Below are 19,653 nucleotides of genomic sequence, written 5' to 3'. Positions count from 1 at the left end.
GGTAGAGGCGAGTGATTGCTCAGTGCTGTGGGGGGTTTTTATTAGTCAGACTTCCCTTCCTGGCCTACTGCCCGGGCATGGCCAGGGACAGCCCATACAGCATGGCTACCGCCAAAGTCAGGAAGGCCAGCAGACCCAGGGGGGCCAGCAGCCCTTCCCCGGGTGGGGCTCCAGGGCACATCTTTGGGGAAGGAGCTGGCTTGGGGCTCCTGTCACCACGAAGGTTGGGGCCGGTGTCACTGGCTCTGGCCAGGGGCACAGTGGCTGTGACAGCAGATGGCCTTGGGTTGGTTCCAGTAGAGGTTGTGATCACGTACATTGGCTTGACGGTGCTGAAGGGCTTGGCGTGAGCATCCACCCACCGTAGCAGGGCCCGCGGCCTCCACTGACAGACGCTCAGCAGGGCGAGCACGTCCCCCTCGGCGGTGTGCGAGTCTGGCGGGGCCTGCCCGTACAGGCGTGTGTAGACGCTGCCCAGGCTGTAGCTCTTCCTTGGGCCGTGCTCCGAGGAGCTGCCAGTCGGCTCCAGAGCCTTCAGGGCAGCGATGCTGTCCACACAGAAGGCGTCGTCCAGAGCACTGGCCAGGCCCAGCAGTGCCAGCTCGGCCCGGAGCAGGGGGAAGTCGTAGCGGTCACCATTGTGGGCCACGAGGCACCAAGGCTGCGGCTGGCGCTGTAGGAAGGTACGGATCAGGTTGACCAGGTCAGCGTCAAAGGCCCGACGCCCATGTGCAGCCAGCACGGCGGTGCTCAGGCCTGTGATTTCGCTGGCCGCGGGGCTGCACACCTTCCCTGGAGCCACGCACAGGGAGAGCTTGTCCAGCACCCGGGGCGGCACGGGTGCCGTTGGCGAAGGCCCCTGAGGCGCAGAAAGGCCCTCCAGGGCATATCTGTGGACGGCCAGCAGGCACAGCTCGGTGATCTTGGGCTGGGAGAAGGGCAGGCCGGTGGCCTCCAAGTCCAGGAAGATGAGGGTCTGCACAGGCCCCGGGGGCAGGGCCCGAGAGCCCATGGTGGGTGTCTGCTGCTGAGCCTGGGGAGGAGCAGGGGGTCGGGGTGGGAGAGTGAGTGTCCGCTGACGGGCTGTAAGGTGGGTGGGGTGGGAGCACCTCTGGCCTTCCCTGCCCCATTAGATCCTGTTGCTGAGCTCCAGCACCCACTATCAGGCAGGAAGACAGAGAAGGTAGGGTGGCTTCCTTAGTGGGACTCGCTCACTCAGCGGTCCAGGGGAAGGCTCAGCTCCTCCCCTGGTGCCCTCTTAGTGTGTGTGGGGGTACCCATGGCCCTCCCACCCTGCCTCATCCCCTTGGGGGTTCTCACTTACCGAGGAGCCAGCAGGCAGCAATGACTCAGGGTGCACACTCTCTGCCTGGTTCTTGCTGCCGGCAGCAGCAGTGGCGGGAAGTGAAACTTAGCCTGAGCCCGCCCAAGGGCTGCTGTGAGCACGGCCCGCCCCTCGTCAGCTGGCTTGGGCCGTCCCTCCTGATAGCATCGGTCCCTCTCCAGGCACCCGCAGGGCCGCCCCAAAGGCCTCAGATCTCTGGCTGTGGGCCCGCTGGCTAGCATGGTGCACCAGGGCCCTCGCACGCTCAAGGTGGGAGGACCAGGCTGTGGGGGGAGGCTGGCTTCATGACTTGGCCTGCTGGGAGCCCCCTTGCTATGGCCATTTTGCACGCAGTCTGTGGCCCCACTTTCCCAGGCCTCCCTGTAGGCCTGGGCTGAGGGCTGCCTCCACCCCTGCACACAATGGTTTCTTCCAGTGGCCTCAGGAGAGAGGGATGACTCAGGGCAAATCCACCAGGGGCAGGGCTCCTTCCCCAGGGCAGATTCATCACCGTGGGGCTGGAGCTCTCCTCTCCGGCAGGGCCCAGCAAGGATCTCAGCCTTTCCCAGGTCTCCCTCCTGCTCTGCCCCTCCCACTCTGCCCACACGGAGCAAACTCAGGAAACACAAGGCTGGCGCGCTCTCAGCCAGTCAGTGCTTTTAATCAGAGGAGGAGGGAAGGACGGGAGTGGCTCTGGTGCCACCGTGTGGCTCGGTGCTCACAGGCCTCAGCCACAGTCCATCTCGGGCTCGTCCATGTCGGTCTCCACGGCACAGAGATCCTCCAGGGCCGCCTCTGAGCCAAAACCCAGAAGGTTCTGTGGTGAAGGCCCAAAGGCGCCGGGACTGGGGGTGGCCCCACCACTCCGTCCGCCCCCCCAGGCCCGCAGGAACTAACCAGTCCCTTCCACGCCCAGGCCTCGCTCCCTCAGCTACTGCAAGCAAAGTGATACAAAGGCGATTCAGACAGGGATGTTTCTGGAAAAGCCATGGCTCTGCCAGGCTGACTCAGTAGATACGAGCCAAAGGCAGGCTGATATACTGAGAGAGGAGCCAGAGCAGGAAGGGAAGGGTGGCCGGGTGCTGGCAAAGGCTGTGTGGATGGCGGGCCGCTGACTTAAGGCCAGGGGGTCTGACTAGCCCGGGGACTTCAGAGCCGACCCCACGTTGGGGCTGGGGCGGGGGGGCCTCCTGCAGGCTCACCTTCACAGTCGGTCACGTCAGGAAGCCCTCGAATCAGCGTGCTGACCCCGGGCATGACCTGGTCGTACTGGTGCAGGACCTCCACGCAGTGCACTGTGAAGAGCTTGTCCTTCTGGGACAGGCCGTGCAGCAGCAGCACCGTGTCCCGCAGACACCGCACCGTCCGCCTCTGCTGCTCGGTGCGCGGGGGCCCCCTTGCCCGCCGCACTGTCAGCCACTGTCTGTGCAGCACCACCGTGAGCGCTCTGACCACCTGCGGAAGGGCGCGGGCAGAGGTCAGGGCATGTGGTCTCTGCACCCGGACCACCGGCTCAGTGGGGCAGCCCCGGTCCTAGCCTCACCCCAGGGTGAGAAGGGTTCTGAGCGGCAGCACCAGGGTCCAGCCCTGGTGAAGGAGCATGGAATGCTCTCCAATGGCCCTGTCACCCACCAGCAGGGCTGCCTGCTGCCAGCCCCCTTCTGCCCCTGGCACTCACCTCCACGTTGCACTGGCAGCTGGAGGCAGTGACTGGGGAGGAGGGGCTCTGCACACCCAGCTTGGCCAAGAGCCACACGGCCTAGAACGAGAACAGACTCGGTTACATCCGCGCCAGAACACCACCCCGGTTCCAATCACGGTGAGGGCTTTCTCAGGCTTCTTGCAGAGCTCCAGTGGCCTAAGCAACTGCCTGCCTAAGAGTCCCTTGGACTGCAAGAAGATCAAACCAGTCCACCCTAAAGGAAATCAGTCCTAAATATTCACTGGAAGGACTGATGCCGAAGCTGAAACTTCACTACTTTGGCCACCTGATTCGAAGAGCTGACTCCTTAAAAAAGACCCTGATGATGGGAAAGATTGGAGGCAGAAAGAGAAGGGGACGACAGAGGATGAGATGGTTGGATGGCATCACTGACTCAATGGACATGAGTTTGAGCAATCTCCCGGAATTGGTGATGGACAGGAAAGCCTGGCGTGCTGCAGTCCACGGGGTCGAAAAGAGTTGGACATGACTGAGCAACTGAACTCAACTGTCTGCACTGATGGGATCCAAGAGGTGATGGTATCCTGGGCCTTCCCAAGAGACGCTCAGGACCAAGACCTGTGTCTCACCAATGACTCCCTGCCTCCAGGCCCACCTCCAGGTACCAGGCCACCCTGCCAAGTCCCAGGATATCCTGGGTCCATGCGTGTTATATCTGTATAGTAGGGGGCCCCCCAAAACGAGTCTTCCTTGTTAGTCTCTAAACACGTCACCGATGTGAATGAAAGCCCCTTTTGTCCCCTAGGGAGGAAAAGTGCCCCTCCGGTGGGGTGGCGTGGGGTGGGGTGGCAAGCCGTCCACAAAGGGGCTCTGGTTCTTTTACCTCTTGCTCCAGCTGCAGCCACTGTGTCTCGGAGGCGGCTCTGTCAGGCCTTGACGTGATGTACATGTACAGCAGCAGCAGAAGGCAGCCTTCTGGAAGGGAGGCCCCAGCTCACACTCAGGCTCCGCCCTCCCACCCACCGCCTGAGGTACAAGCTGCGGGAGGCCTCAGAAGGTGCCTGGCCCGTCCCTGCCACCTCCCTTCCCTCCAACTAGCCGGAGCTGTCCGGGCGCGTGCCCCCCACCCCCTGGCCTGCTTTACCCGAGTGGGAGCAGAGCTGAGGTGCGAGCTTCTCATGGTCCACCAGGAGGGACAGGAGCTCAACCGTCAGCAGCACGCTGGGCAGGGGCGTCTCTGGGCGCAGGCACTGCGGCAGCACCCTGAACACGCACTGGAACCTGAAACACAGGGGCCCAGAAAGACGTGATGCCTCCAAGGCAGCTCCGAAACTCACCCTCCTTTTTCACTGTTGGTAACGGGAAATTGAAGAGGCCACGGAAGAGGAGCCTGGATTCAGGCAGACCTGGGTCCAAATGTTAGCCTGCAAACAAGTGAGTTACCCTTCACTGCGGGGCTGCCATGGCTGAAAGAGGACAGGACCTTGCCTGGCCCAGTGCCACCTCGAAAATACAGGATGCCTCCCTGGACCTGGGGAGCTGGCCTCTACACTGCTCCCAGCTCCTTCCTGCCTCTGCTCTCAAATACAGAGCCAGGTCTTGAGCTGAGTGTGAGAGGAAAGTCCTAAACCCACCACCAAAGGACTAGCCAGACTCTGGTCAGATCTCATGACATCACTTGCCAAGCAAGGAAGACTTCATTTTCTCCGCTTGTCAGGAAACACTAGCTCCCCTGCAGCCAAGTATATGAAGGCACCACTTGAGGTGTGCATGGTGAGGGGCTCGGGCACTCTTCCCCCAAGTCTCGGGCAAAGACCTGGCCCATTCATTACCAGGGAGCCAAGTCCTAAGATAAGCACTGCTGTTGGCTCAACCCACACAACCTCCTAGGTGGTGGGGGAGTTCTATGGGTGTGTCCCCTTTCATATAAGGAGGTTAAGAATATTCCCTGTGTACCATTAGGGAACAAAGTCTATTTGGGGCAAACTCATTTGAGAGCAAATCCTGTACGATAGACAAGCTGAACGTTTCTAGCCACCAGGGAGCATGGAACTTGTTGGGAAACTGGAATTTCCAAGTATCCACTAACAAGTAACCTAATTTCATTATTAGGCTAGAAGTGGCCCACTGAAACTAAAATAAATAAATCTGTCTATATATACAACACAGTTATTTCCAAAGTATTTTTTGAAAACATCAGAGCCTTCTTTTAAATGCTTTTTTTTCCCTCCAGGGCCCCCAAATGCACAATAAATAACAGTCGTGCTAGTCTGCATGAGTTGGAGATAAGTCCTTTTTGTTCAAAAGCACCTGTCAGAAAAAAAAAAAAAAAAATGCCCCTGCCATGCCAGTACCTGGGGAGCAACCCTGGCCCACCTAACTGCTACACCAGATGGGGTAGAAAGGCAAGCCTCAGGGGATGACATGCCCTCAAGCCTGGATGGGCAGTGGCGCCCTTCCCGAGACCACAGGCTGCCTGGCCGCTTGTGCTGTACCACGTATGCTTTAGAGCCCTGGTAGCACCTGTGTTACGCTCCCTGGTGGCTCAGACGGTAAAGAATCTGCCTGCAGTGCGGCTCAATCCCAGAGTTGGAGTGGGCACGGCAATCCACTCCAGTATTCTTGCCTGGAGAATCTCCATAAATAAAGGACCCTGGCAGGCTACAGTCCATGGGGTCACAGAGTCGTACTGAACGACTGAGCACAGCCCAGCACCTGTCCCTGGCTTTTGCTTTTATTCCAAGGTGAACAGGAAGCTGTGTGGTAATGGGGTTCAGCTTGTAAGCATGAAGGAATTTGGAAGGGAAGTACTGTGTGGGAAGTGGCATCAGACAGTCACTTAGGAGCCTAACTGGCTTGAAACCATCTAATACACTCCCTCTGGCATTTCAGACAAGATTCCCTAACTCAACACAGAGTTTATTCACTCAGCAAACACTGAGTGCTCACAGAGAGCCAGGCTCTGTGCTGGGCGGGAGGACGCCGGGCTCTGAGGGTGCCGCCTGGGCTTGTAAGCGCCCATGAAACGGCTGTTGTTTCACCTTACAGACAAGGTCAACAGAATAGAATGGTGATCTATCTACCATGATAACTGGTAAAAATGTGGTTCCTGGAATTCATTCATTTAAACAATAAGAAAGCAAGATGCAAGGATTTTTCACTTATCCACAGATCAATGTGATGAGCTGCATTAACAAAGTGACTAAAAAACCATATGATCATCTCAACAGATGCAGAACATTTGCTAAAGTTCAGCATCCATTTTTGATAAAAACTTCAGAGAGCAGGTATAGAGGAAACTTAGGTCAACATACTAATAATAAAGGCCACATATGAAAAACCCACATCTGACATCATACGCACTGGTGAAAAGCTGAAAGCATTTTCCCTAAGATCAGGAACAAGACAAGGATGCCCACTCTCACCATTTTTATTCAGCATAGTTTTGGAAGCCCTAACCACAGCAATCAGAGAAGAAAAAGAAAGAAAAAGGAATCCAAACTGGCAAGGAAGAAAAAAATGTCACTGTTTGCAGATGACATACCGTACGTAGAAAATCTAAGATGCCACCAGAAAATGACTAGAACACATCAATGAATTTGGTAAAGTTGCAGGATACAAAATTAAGATACAGAAGTCTGTTGGATTTCTGTACACTAACAATGAGCTATCAGAGAAATTAAGGAAACAATCCCACTTACCATTGCATCAAAAAGAATAAAACATCTAAGAATAAGCCTACCTAAGCAGGCAAAAAGGCCCAGACTCCCATAACTGGAAGATGTTGATGAAAGAAACTGAATACGACACAGATGAAATGACAGAACCTATTCTTGGATTGGAAGACTCGATACTGTCCAAGTGACTGTACTACCCAAGGCAATCTACAGATTCAGTGCAATCATTATCAAATTACCAATGGCATTTTTCACAGAACTAGAAGAAAAACATTTAAACAGGCAGAACGCCGTTTGACATAAATTGCAGCAACTGATTTTTAGACCCATCTCTTAAAGCAAACAAAAGCAAAAAAAAAAAAAAAAAAAGCCAATGGGACCTGCCTAAGTAAATTTAAAAGCTTTTGCACAACAAAGGAAACCGTGGACAGAATGAAAAGAGAACCCATTATTGTGGGAGCAGATAACTGCAAGTGATATGACCGATAAGGGGGTCATATATTCAGCATATATAAACAGCTCGTACAACTCAACATTAAACAAACAACCCAATCAAAAATGAGCAGAACTGAATAGACATTTTTCCAAAGAGGACAGCCAGATGGCCCACAGACACATGAAAAGATGCTCAGTTATCACTCATCACCAGGGAAACGCACATCAAAACCACAATGAGACATCACCTCAGACTGGTTGAATGGCTACCACCATCAAGAACACCAGTAACAAATGTTGGCAAGGATGAGAAGAAAAGGGAGTCCTTCAGTGCTATTGGTGGGAATGTGAATTAGTGCAGCCATTGTGGAAGAGTACGGGAGTTTCTCAAAAAACTAAAATGGGAGTACCATACGATCCAGCAATTCTACTTCTGTGTTATATCCGGGAAGAAAAAAACAAAACAGTAATTTGGAAAGATACATGCACTCCGATGTTCATAGAAGCATTATCTGCAATTGCCAAGGTGCTGAAGCAACCTAAGTGTCCATCAGCAGATGAATGGATAAAGAAGTTGTGATACACACACACACACATCGGAATACTGTTGTTGTTCAGTCGCCAAGTCAGGTCAGACTCTTTGGGACCCCATGGACTGCAGCATGCCAGGCTTCTCTGTCCTTCACTATCTCCTGGAGTTTGCTCAAATTCATGTCCATTGAATCGGTGATGCTATCTAATAACCATCTCGTCCAATGCCACCCCCATCTCCTTTCGCCTTCAATCTTCAACTCAGCCATAAAGGAACAAAATTTTGCCATCTGCAACAACATGGATGGCCTTGGAGGGCATTATGATAAGTGAAATAAGACAGAGAAAGGCAAAAACTGTATGATATCATGTATATGTAGAATCTAAGAAATACAGGTGAATTAAAAAAGATAAAGACTCATAGAGCAAACTAGTGGTTACCTTTGGGGAGAGAGAAGGAAGGAAGGGCAGAATGGGGGTAGATTAAAGCAGCGTTATGGGATTGTATGAAATCATGTGTGAAACTTCTGAAAATTGTAAAGCACTATGGAATTTTAAAAAGAAAAAAAGGAAAGAGAAGACTCAAAAGGAAAAAAAAAAATCCAAGCAACCAGCCACTATGACCTGGGCCTACCTTGCTGTCCATACTACTCTGCAGTACACTGTGTCGAGCTCTGAGCACCACCTTTAGGATGGACCAGACAGGCGGGAATATATTCATATGGCAACCAGGATCCAGAAATGTGTTTAGTAAACAGGTATTCTGGGCTCAGAGATGAAAAGACTTAAAATCTGTGCAGCCAGTGGAGTCATTCCAACACAAGAACTGGCCTCTGGGTGGAGTGCTGAGGGGGCAGATGAGATTCTAGGACTAACTAGAGGACTGGCTGGGTGAGGTTTACCTTCCCAAGTGTTCAAGGTCTGGAATCCCAAGCTAGGACTTTATTATAGTGGTGTTTCGCAACAAACTTTAAGAGGAACAAGTGACCTGTGGCTCATGCCAGTGGTGGGCACCTTGCAGATGGGCAGATTCCCAGCAGTCAGCTTGTACCTGCACACCCTCTGCCTCCTCAGGGAACCCCAGCAAACTCAACTTCAACATGCCCATGATGTGCGGTCTTCACCTGACGCACGTCCCAGGTCCACAGGTCTCTGGGTTCGGTCTTTGTCTTGGGGGCAGGACGCTCTTCCATGGTGACTAGCAGCCTTCTTTTAACACATGTGTGTTTTGCTTACCTACTGTCTAGAGGCAGCACTAAGCCAAATAAACCACTTCCTTGGTTCTAACACCTGGCCCCATTTCCCATGACTTCAGAACTCCCTGAGCCAAGAACCTAAACCAAGGCTTAGAGCCGAGCAGTATGAACGCGGCAAGATGGGAGCAAGCTCAGGGGCCACAGGACAGACCTTGAGAGGTCAGGTAAGACCCACAAGGAAACATGACTCCCATGCTGCAGGATACCTGGGCAGGAAATCAAAGGAAGCATTTTCAGCTAATTCCACCAAAACCTTAAGGCACTGGCTGAGGACACTGGCTTGAAGGTGACCTGTTGCTGCAGAAGAGGAAGCCAGAAGGTGAAGGAGCATCTTCAAGAGTGGATGCTGGCCTTGGTCCTTGGCAAGCCCCTCTGGGGCTGAGGTCGCATCCCCATGACTATGTCCGTGAACCTGGCTCTGGTCTCCTTCACCCGCAGCAGGCTCAGCGCCTGCTCCTGACAGTAACAGGCAGACGACTGCTCCGCTGTGGCACACCAGGTGCTGGAGAACGCTAAGTGCCGCCACTGAGAAGCCTTCCAGGTTATAAAGAGAGTCCTCGGGGCTGGCCTCTACCCCAGGGCTCACACGGGAGGGGTGTGTCGGCGGGTCCGCAGGCGCTCCGCTTCTCTTGGCTGCTGCCAAATCCTGCAGAGCCTGACAGTGTAAGCCGATGAAGAACTGTACCAGGGGGAGGAGATGCACAGCCCCAGGGAGCCTGTGGAGCGGGAAGGCCCTTCCGCCGCCCTCTGCTGGGTCTCTGTCGCTGGAGCCTTCCTCATTCCTGGCCACCAGGTTCAGTCCGGTGAGCGCCATGTGCTGCGCTTCTCTCAGGGCTGAGACGGGAAATGACCCATCGCGAGGACCTGTGGTCCTCAGGCTTGAAATCCCAGTCAAGGTACTAGCAACCAACACAAAAGAAAAGACACAAGTGTGAGAGGCAGATATGGTCAAGCAACCCAGATAGCCTGCAGCAAATTCTCTCATCTCCCTGCCCAGAGCAGATGTCTGGGGCTGGTCAGGACCAGATGGGGACTTGCTTCCCCAAAACTCCTTCCAGACAAGCTTTTTAGGAGTCTTGTGCTTACCTGCCAAGCCCCGGTAGCTGGAACTGGGTGCCAGCAGGAGCCTCAGGACAACTGCTCAGGAGATGGCACAGACCCAGGGGAGACCCGGGGATCAAAGGCTGCTTCAGGAGAAGGTTTATCAAAATGGAGCCTGCGGAAAGACAGGTGACATGAGAGTGCTTTTCTATAATGCCAACTCTCCTCTCAACAGCCACTGAGGTCCCCTGAGACACCTGTGGGTACTGAAGGCTCGGGGGCATACTTGTTCTTGGCCCCTCCCAGTTTATAGTCACATACTTCAATCACAGATTCCTATTCCCACTGACCCTCTAAAGCATTGCCTGGTTCCCACAGCCCAGGACAGCTAGGCAATTCCAGTGCAGCCTCACAGAGCACAATCAGAGCTGGGCAGGCATCCGGCAGAAGGGGCACGCCTTCTGGTACCTTGATTGTTTGATCTCCAGCTGTCAAGAAGACTTTTCTGGGGCTCTTCCTGCTTTATGGGGCCACCTCCCAGACTGTGGACCTTATTCTCTGCAACTAGATAAATAAAATGTTAATCAAAATTAGAACATGAAAACATGCATCTATCAGAAACTCTTTAAATGTGACGAGTTTCAAACATACATTGTTTTATTTTTTTCAACTCTGGATCAAAACAAGAGCCAAAGCAACTCATGAACCTTCGCATCTTTGCCTTCCTCATAAAATAGGAACTTGTATAAGGAAAAGAAAATTAAATTGTGTTCCCCACTCCTAAGTCAGGCAATAACATAAAAGCTATAACCTTCACATTTATGTGATTATTACATGCCAGACACTGTTCTAAGAGCTTTATACCTGTCAACTCTCTTGTTCTTCACACCAGCCCTCCCAGGAGGTGTTATTAGTGGCTTTGTTCTATATACGGGAAAACTGAAGCACAGAGGTTTGCTGTGTGTCTGTGTGTATGTGTGTATATGTGTGTGTTCAGTGTGTGTGTGTGCTTAGTCGCTCAGTCACGTCTGACTCTTCGCGACCCCATGGACTGTAGCCTGCACCAGGCTCCTCTGTCCATGGAATTTTCCAGGTAAGGATACTAGAGCAGGTTGCCATTTCCTTCTCCAGGGAAATCTTCCCAACTATAACCGCTTCTCAATTTGCTCCAAAATGTGTGTAGCTGTAGTTGGCAGGGGTGCCGTGATGCTAATGACTTGAAAGAGCTGATGGTGGCAGGACAGAGGTGGATCTGAATGGCAGGATAAACGGGCACAGCACAGTCTCCCAGTGAAAACTACCAACGCTAGATTGCTTCTCTCTAGAAGCAGGAGCACTGTCTCCGTCTGGACTCAGCCTGGCGACGAAAGGAGCGCATATTCCTGCACCCTAGTTGTGTTTCTGGCCTGTTGATGGATGCTGACTGCGGAGGTTTTAAAATACGCCTGCAAGTTCTTTGACACACTTGCACTCAAAGGGCGCAGCCTAGTTTCCTTCCCCTTGAACACGGCCCAGACTCAGGGACTCAGTTCTAATGAACAGAACTTACGCTGAGTGATAGAACTGACGCTATGTGACTTCCAGGTTCAGACACAGAAAGGATAGATTCCGCTTCCAACAAGCTCTCTGAGTTTGCTAGCTCTTTAGGAAGCCATCTACGGGGTGAGGAGGTCAGCCAAGGAGCCCTGGGGAGAGGCCCACATGTGAAAAGGAATTCCACTGCTGGACATGTAAGTGCACCACCTTGAAATAGATCCTCCAGCCCCTGACAAGCCTTCAGTGATTCCAGCACCCTTAGAGACAAACCATCCCCACTATGCTGTCAGAACTGTGGGCCCACAGAAAGGAGGAGAAAATAAACACCCAATTGTTTCAAGGCTCAAGGTCAAGTGGTCTGATATTGAGTTGTAGATGATAGAGAGACGGACTTACCCTCTCTGCTCATCGGGGATTTGTATGCTGGCTCTGTCTGGCAGGGCTGGGGAAGGGACTTGTTAGCACTAAAAGACTCCTTTGTAGGGAAAGATGGTTTTCCAAATTGTGGAGAACATGCTTCTGGCTTTATAACCACAGAAGGGCTTTTCCTAGGACTGGAAAAAGTTAACTATGAAAGCAGAGTAATGATTCTGCTAACCCTATGTAAAATTCCTGGTTATAAAACTTCTAACAGGTTTTAAACTTTTCATGTTCAGGTGATTTGACCAAGAGATTCATCTAATCCACACTTGTTAGTCTTTGTCAGGATAGCAGTGTAAAAGTCAAGGCATTTTCATCCAAATGGTAGAAAAAAATCTTTCCTTTGTTTCTACCTTCAAAAGTATTGGGCAGAATTCAAGTACTATTTCCAATTCTACCAAAACATATTTTCAATTTGTAACCTCTTTTTTAAAAAATTTAATTGGAGGATAATTGCTTTACAATGTTGTACCGGTTTCTGCCATCCAACAGTGCAAATCAGCCATAAGTATACATGTCTCCTCCCCCTTGAACCCACCTCCCACCGCCCACCCCATCCCACCCCTCTAGGTGGTCACAGAGTGCCAGGTTGAGCTCCCTGTGTTAGACAGCACTGGTAACGTATATGTCTCAGTGCTAGTCTCTCAATTTGTCCCACACTCTCCTTCCCTGTGTCCACAAATCTGTTCTCCGTGTCTAGATCTCTATTGTTGCCCTGCAAATAGGTTCATCAGTACTATTTTTCAAAATTCCATATATATATATACATACATACATACATACATACACGATACTTTTTTTTCCCTGAATTACTTCACTCTGTATAACACGCTCTAGTTCATCCACCTCACTAGAACTGACTCAAATTCATCCCTTTTATGGCTGAGTAATATTCCATTGTATATATGGACCACAACTTCTTTATACTTTTATCTGTGGATGGACATCTAGGTTACTTCCATGTCTTGGTTATTGTAAATAGTGCTGCAATGAACACTGGGGTACATGTGTCTGTTTCAATTATGGTTTTCTCAGGGTATATGCCTAGTAATGGGATTGCTGGGTCATATGGTGGTTTTATTTCTAGTTTTTTAAGGACTCTCCATACTGTTCTCCACAGTGGCTGTATCAGTTTGCATTCCCACCAACTGTGTGAGAGGGTTCCCTTTTCTCCACACCCTCTCCAGAATTTATTGTTTGTAGATTTTTTGATGATGGCCATTCTACCTTATATTGTCCCTCTCCCCAGTGGCAACCACTAGTTTACAACAACCTCTTTTTTAATAGCCAGGGACTGAATTAAAAGATTTTCAGTAGAAAGAGCATCTAGTGAGAGGTGTGTTGTTTCTTGCAACTAGGAAATGGCTGGTTCCTTGGTGCCAGGGCTTTCACGTTAGAGAAGCAGTCTTAACCCTCCAATTAGATCAGACAATGCTGAGGCCGTCCTGTGAGTAGAGTGTGAAGAGGTAAGGATGGATTCCTTCTGCTGTCCTCTGTCTTATCTGGACTATGTAAGGCCTAAAGAGTTCAGTTTCATACCCTGCCCATTATAAGCAAAGGCAGCAGAATGCTGAACACCAGAAAAAGACGACCTGACCTACACTGTCCAAGTTTCAAGAATGATACTGACAGACTTCTCACAGGACAGACCATTAACAAACTGATTATATCTGCAGCAAAGGTGGGGGCCGTTGGGCAGCAAATGAGAAAAAATGTTCTAAGCAATTGGGACTGACATACAGTTGGGACAAAATCACTTATTTGAAACAAATTACATAAAAATGAAGACTGGTCTACTCTAAAACTCTAGAGGTCATCTTTCCAGCCTTTTCTCATCCTGAGGAGTTGTGTTTATAAAGTCCTACAGGAAGAAGGCACTTTCAGAGAGTGTGGAGCCCTTATGCTACGACCCCCCAACCATTCCAGCCTCATCTGAACCACCTTTGAGGCCTCCGGAAAAGAGGATCTGTGCCCCAGTGGCAGAGTCTAAATGACCTTTGTTCACAACTAGCCTGATACCGTCATTCAGACTTTTTAGGAAACGATAACAAAACTGTTTCCTCCCTCTAGCGCCATCATTACCTGACATGGGAAACGGTGGGTACAGCTAGTTTATTAGCTCGTTCACTGCTCTGAAGCTTCGTTCTTAATTCATTCATCTCTGCATCTTTAAACTGGAGTTCAGACTGCAAGGACTGGAGCTGGAAGGCAAAAGAAATAGAGAGGTCTCATCACATATACAGAAACAGCTCTGGGGGACTGTCCTGGCAGCCCAGTGGTTAAAAGTCCATGTTTCCAATGCAAGCGGTCCAGGTTTGATCCCTGGTCTGGGAACAAGGATCCCACCACCACCAACAATAAAAAGTAGTTCTGGGCTTCAAAATTCTCAAGCTAGTAAAAGAAAAACAAACAATGAGAAATAGTATAAAAGTCTGCTGTGACATAAATGGCCCCAAAATATCAAGTTTTAGCTTTCTTACTGAAAGATGGCATGGTATTCTAGAAAGATATTTTGACCTGTTTATTGCTAGGTGGTATGTGAGGATTCAAACACCATTTACTCGGCCTCTCTGAACTTCAGCTGATGTGTAAGATAAATACCTGTCTTCATGACTGGGGGGATTAATTAAGAATATAACTGTAAAATGCCCAGCACAAAGCTTGCCAGGGTGCAGTATCTCACAGTAACATGGAGACCTTGTAGTGAACCTGTTGCTGTGCTTTAGTCACTCAGTTGTGTCTGACTCTTGGCGACCCCATGGACTGTAGCCCCCCAGGCTCCTCTGTCCATGGGATTTCCCAGGCAAGAATACTGGAATGGGTTGCCAGTTCCTCCTCCAGGGGATCTTCCTGACCCAGGGATCAAACTCACAGCTCCTGCATTGGCAAGTGGGTTCTTTACCCCTGAGCCACCAGGGAACATGGTGGTGCACAGTCCAGGTCTTCCTGAAGCTCTGGGCTGAGAATCTGGAATAGTTTTACCAAAACCCTGAGCAGTGTGGGGAGACCTGCTGCTCTGGCCAACAGTAACTGCTGCCATTCCCTGAGCACAGTCCATGCCAGGCATAGCACCAGACACGAGTGCAGGACCATATAAGTCTCACAACAACCCTTCTGGTTATTTTCGGGAACAGATAAAGGAGATGAGTCATAGAGCATGACTGATCACCCTGAGGTCACGCTTGAATGTGATAAACCCTGGCTTCAGTCTCTGGCTTGTTGGTACCTCCCTTGGTCTTCACTATGCATATGGAAAAGCAACTACTGCTGTTAGTGTTAGGCACAGGTCAGCGCTTCTTCAAAGACTGCCAAGTTTGCTGAATGAAGTAATGGCAGAGTAAAACCCATGTCCTTATTTGGGAAGTGAAGGAAAGTAATGTATACCTGGCACCCAGTTTTTCTCCCCACAACAGTGTCTCCCTCCCCTAAGAAACATCATTTTCCTGCCTCTGAATATGTGATTTGAATGGGAGCTATTATCTCTTTGGTTCCAGTGACTAGTTCCAGGGTAGGCATGTAACTCAGGTTAGACCAATTAGAGCCTTCCCCAGAATTTTAAAACTTGAGATGAGGACCCCTAAGTCTTCAGTCTGTTCTGGAGCTGTGAAATATGAGGCCTGGAGCTCTTGGAGAAAACATCCTCAGCCATAAGGATGGAATTTATCAACAGTACAGAGAATAAACATGAGTTTTGGCAAATCTCGAGTCATTTGAGACCGCAGTACATCTGTTTTCCCCAGACTTAGTTACAGAATGCAATCCTATTTTTGTTTGTTTGTTTGGCCTAAGCTAGGTCAGTTGAGTTTCTGATCTGCGTGCCCCCCCGCCCCCCAAAAAAAGGAAGCAAATAATTTAAGCCTATTTCTGCAAAGTGTTAGCCAGTGGCTTAGGCAACCACAGCAAAGCAGAATTTCATCTACGTCCTTTTCCAAATCACCCAGCCTCAAAGAAAAGTACATGTAATTAGTTGGTAGCAAAAGTATTTTCAGCAAACAACTGCTGAAGTCTTCCTGGGAGATTTATAAGCAACTTTAGGCACTGCTTCCAAAGGAACTCAGTAAGCAGGCAAAGCTGATGTCCATACAAGCAAAACATATCTCTGGGTCACCTTTTTGGAGAACTCCTTTTCTTTTTCACTGAGTGCTTGGGTTTTCTCTTGCTCAAGAAGGAAATGAGATCTTCTCTGTTCCTCTAGAATGGATTCTGTCTGATGCAATGAGTCCCGCAAAATTTTAATTTCTCCATTTTTAATGAGCACTTCTTCTTCCATTGCCTTCATCTGGAAATTCCAAATTGATCTCGTGAAAGGTTTGTAAGGGAAAATTGTATATAATGTACAATGTGCTTATTTGCATTATAATTAATGCATATATGCACTTATTTCAACATGTAGCCGGGGAGGTGAAGAAACACATTTAAAACACGTCCAAAGGATCAATAAGTGCTCAGAATACATCCATGCCAACCAGACCACGACCTGCTAGGTCCATTCCTGGGACAGCAGGTTTTCAGCAAATAGCTTAAAGACGTACTTGTCACTTCTGCATGCACATTCCAAAGGTCCTAGGGACCTACAGACAGTCATATGAAAAATGTCTGCTTTTTGCAAAACTGTTAATGAAAATAGCAACCATTATGATGTTGTGTTTCTTCTATAAGACACATGCTATAAATTTATCTCAGTACTATAACAGAAAGTTTGTATCTCTTTTTGTATAGGTTTACAAAGTGTTTCTTTTCTTATCTTGGCTATTAGGAATCTCAGGATTTAGTTACAACCAAAATTTTCTGGCTTTCTTTCCCCAGCTTTCTCCCAATTCATGGGGATGAATCTGGACTCTTGTCTTAAAACTTTTCTATTTTATTGTATAATGCTTTCTAACACATGCATAAGTGAATGCATTAACTACAAAAACTACAAGTTAAATCCCTTACCTTTTCTTTAAGTTCTTTGTATTGTGCCTGAAGTACCTCTAATTCAAAATTGTCTTTAACTGGAACACTTTCTCTGTTTTTCCCTGCAGGATATTTTGACATCCCATCTAATCTGGTGACCTTATGAACATCTGTAAAAAACAATTAAAAAAACCGAGTTCCCATATACTTTTTAAGACTCAGGATTTTCCACTTTCACCAGCCAGTGCTGAAAACAATCACTTTTGAAAGCAAATTAGAGGAAGATGTAGTAAGTAGAATACGTATTTTCGAACATAAGAACATGATTCAATCCTTATGAAATAACAAATTCTGCCACCCCCTCCCCATTCCGCACTCAGTTTCTTGTTTTTTTTCCCCTGCATCCAGTTTTAAGGGTCTCAGCTAAAGGCTGAAAGGTGCTGTGGGAACCTCACTGTTCGAATCTCAGTGATCCATTATTCAACATTATTTACTCAGCATCTACAATATGTCAGGCACAATTTAGCCTCTCAAGAAAGCTACAGTGGTGAGAAAAATGGATACAGTCCTTACACTCATGGAGCTTACACGGCAATCAAAAATATAAGAATAAACATAAAATTACAACTGTTATAAAAGCTGCAGAGAAGAACAAGTAGAGGGATGCCTGTAACAGGGGATTTCATCCACAAGGATGACTGGAAGCCTTCCCTGCTGCTAAGTCGCTTCAGTCGTGTCTGACTCTGTGTGACCCCATAGACGGCAGCCCACCAGGCTTCCCCTGTCCCTGGGATTCTCCAGGCAAGAACACTGGAGTGGGTTGCCATTTCCTTCTCCAATGCATGAAAGTGAAAAGTGAAAGTGAAGTCGCTCAGTCGTGTCCGACTCTTAGCGACGCCATGGACTGCAGCCCACCAGGCTCCTCCGTCCATGGGGTTTTCCAAGCAAAAGAGTACTGGAGTGGGGTGCCATTGCCTTCTCCGGAAGCCTTCCCTAGATAAGTGATAACTGAATGGAGAGCTGAAGAACAAGCAGGAATTAACCAGAGGAGTGGCGATGGGGAATGGATGGAAAGAACATTCAATGTGTAAGAAACAGCAATATGGACTTCCCTGGTGGTCCAGTGGTTAAAACTTCAAATTTGCACTGCAGGGAGGGGGGGTTTGATCCTTGGGAACTAAATCCCATGTGCAGTGCAGCAAAAAAAAAAAAAAAAGACACAGCGATGTGCAGTTTCTGTATTGTAGGGAAGCAGGGAGAATTCAAGGAATGAAGGAAGGTCAGTGTAGCTAGAAACGCGAGAGGGAAAGGGTCAGGCCATGCTGGGTCTTCTGGGCCATGTTAATGATTTTAATCTTTATACTAGAAGAAGTGTGAAGTCATTAAAGGCTTTCAGTAGGGATGTTCATTGTGCATCTGTGTGTGACAGAGATTTTAGTTTTAAAATGATCACTCTGGCTGTGGTGTGAAGTCTGACTTGTACGAGTCATAACTGGAAATGTGGACACAATTTAGTGAACTTTTGTCCAGGGGAGGGGTGATGGTAACACAGATCAGGGAGATGGCAGAGATGATGCAGAGGATGGATTCTCGAGATGGAAGAAAAAGGTAAAGTTACAGGATTTGGAAGGGGCCAGGGGGATGTTGGCTTGTGGTATGGGATGGAGAGTGGTGCCAGTCTCTGCCATGCAGAACATGTGTTCATCAACATGTCTTTTCTGAATGTCTGCTTTGCCAGGCACTATGCTGGAGATGCTGGTGGATGACTGGATTTCCAGGAAATGACTGTGTGGAATTTAACATGCCTATAAGACATCCAAGTAGAGATTCAAGGTACCCTCAAAACCTTTCTCTTCCAGGGAGCCCCATAAGATGTCACTAGAATGAGTGTAAGCTCCAAGAAGGTTGGGGCTTTTGTTTGTTGCTAAGTGTCTGTAGCTTCTAAAGTTTGGGCACCTAGTATAATTTATTGGTTGTATAAAAAGAATAAGTCTACCCTATCTCTTGCCTCTGCCAGATCCCTCTTGTGCTCAGGTGGTCCAAAGGAAAAGGTGGTCTTCATTCGATCTAAAGCCTCCCAAATATGTCATAAGAATGGGTCCCCACGTGTAGGTAAAGATGGTTCTTATGGCTATGGTAGTTGTGTTGCAAGGATCTCTGCTGAGAACTAAGAACCCAGTGGTCCAAAGTATAGAAACCCAAGTAAAATGTTAACCTAGCTTCCTATATTCCAAATCGGCTGTTTGACATTCCTGATACATTTCTCCTCTCAAATCAAAAGACCTCTTGGGAGACAACCGCTGCTTAAATCAAACTATTCCTAGGAAGGGGCAGTGTGGGTGCAAGACACCGGAACGGTCACCGCGGGGTTCCGAAGGCACAGCCATCTAGGGGGTCTAGGGAAGTCTGCACCACTCTCAAGAGGAAAAGGCGAACTCACTGGACACGTCCGGAGCCGTGGTCGGGCACTGGCTCAGGGCCTGGGACGCAAGCGTGTCGAGTTCCTCCAGGTCGTCGGCGGTGAAATCCCCATGCAGGCCGAATGGGTCTTCGGGGTCCGGGGTGGCGGGGATTCCTCGGGCCCGCTTGCTTGGAGGGTGCCCGGTGTTGGGCGGAGGGCCAGGACTAGGTGCCGGGGGCCCACTCCGCCTCCTGCTACCTGACGCGGAGATTCCAGCCATGCCTGCCGCCGGCTGATCTCTAAAGACACGGAACCCGGCCTATACCCGCGTGGAAGGAGGGATGGACCAACCGCCCGCGCGCCGTGGCTCGCCTCAGCCGCCGGGACACGCCCCCGAACCAACGAGCCAATCACCTGCCAGTTGACGGGCGCGGAGGAATGACATCATCAGAGCGCGCCGCGGTGCTCCATTG

The 19,653-nt window shown here is 49.5% G+C and overlaps 2 protein-coding genes across 3 annotated transcripts; both read right to left on the bottom strand.

The window, feature by feature from the left end:
• Positions 1-12: 12 nt before the first annotated feature.
• TREX1 (three prime repair exonuclease 1) lies at positions 13-2,731 on the bottom strand. Of its 2 annotated transcripts, none has more exons than XM_027522371.1 (2): positions 2,527-2,731; positions 13-1,033 (listed from the first exon to the last, which is right to left on the bottom strand). In XM_027522371.1, exon 2 carries the CDS (start codon positions 1,010-1,012, stop codon positions 65-67), a length of 948 nt encoding a protein of 315 aa, XP_027378172.1. In that variant the 5' UTR covers positions 1,013-1,033; positions 2,527-2,731; the 3' UTR covers positions 13-64. The 2 variants fall into 2 exon arrangements, with proteins under 2 accessions (XP_027378172.1, XP_027378173.1); XM_027522372.1 differs by lacking the exon at positions 2,527-2,731 and adding an exon at positions 1,325-1,892.
• Positions 1,967-19,602, bottom strand: ATRIP (ATR interacting protein). The gene is made up of 13 exons (XM_027522370.1): positions 19,220-19,602; positions 16,819-16,949; positions 15,992-16,162; positions 13,966-14,084; positions 11,860-12,017; positions 10,396-10,491; positions 9,973-10,102; positions 9,093-9,785; positions 4,132-4,268; positions 3,871-3,962; positions 3,003-3,083; positions 2,527-2,779; positions 1,967-2,119 (listed from the first exon to the last, which is right to left on the bottom strand). The coding sequence occupies exons 1-13, from the start codon at positions 19,458-19,460 to the stop codon at positions 2,052-2,054; spliced, it is 2,370 nt and encodes a 789-aa protein (XP_027378171.1). The 5' UTR covers positions 19,461-19,602; the 3' UTR covers positions 1,967-2,051.
• Between the last annotated feature and the right edge of the window lie 51 nt (positions 19,603-19,653).

The sequence above is a fragment of the Bos indicus x Bos taurus genome, chromosome 22, assembly GCF_003369695.1.
Source record: "Bos indicus x Bos taurus breed Angus x Brahman F1 hybrid chromosome 22, Bos_hybrid_MaternalHap_v2.0, whole genome shotgun sequence".
NCBI lineage: Eukaryota > Metazoa > Chordata > Mammalia > Artiodactyla > Bovidae > Bos > Bos indicus x Bos taurus.
This window is presented reverse-complemented; position numbering and strand designations above follow the sequence as displayed.

What these genes read in the sequence shown, in the direction of transcription:
- TREX1 (XM_027522371.1), bottom strand. Translation starts at nt 1,012, where the DNA reads ATGGGCTCTCGGGCCCTGCCCCCGGGGCCTGTGCAGACCCTCATCTTC.
- ATRIP (XM_027522370.1), bottom strand. Translation starts at nt 19,460, where the DNA reads ATGGCTGGAATCTCCGCGTCAGGTAGCAGGAGGCGGAGTGGGCCCCCG. An exon ending in CACGGCTCCGGACGTGTCCA is followed by an intron (nt 16,950 to 19,219) that starts GTGAGTTCGCCT and finishes TGTTTTTTACAG; the next exon opens with ATGTTCATAAGGTCACCAGA. An exon ending in CAGCTACCGGGGCTTGGCAG is followed by an intron (nt 9,786 to 9,972) that starts GTAAGCACAAGA and finishes GTTGGTTGCTAG; the next exon opens with TACCTTGACTGGGATTTCAA.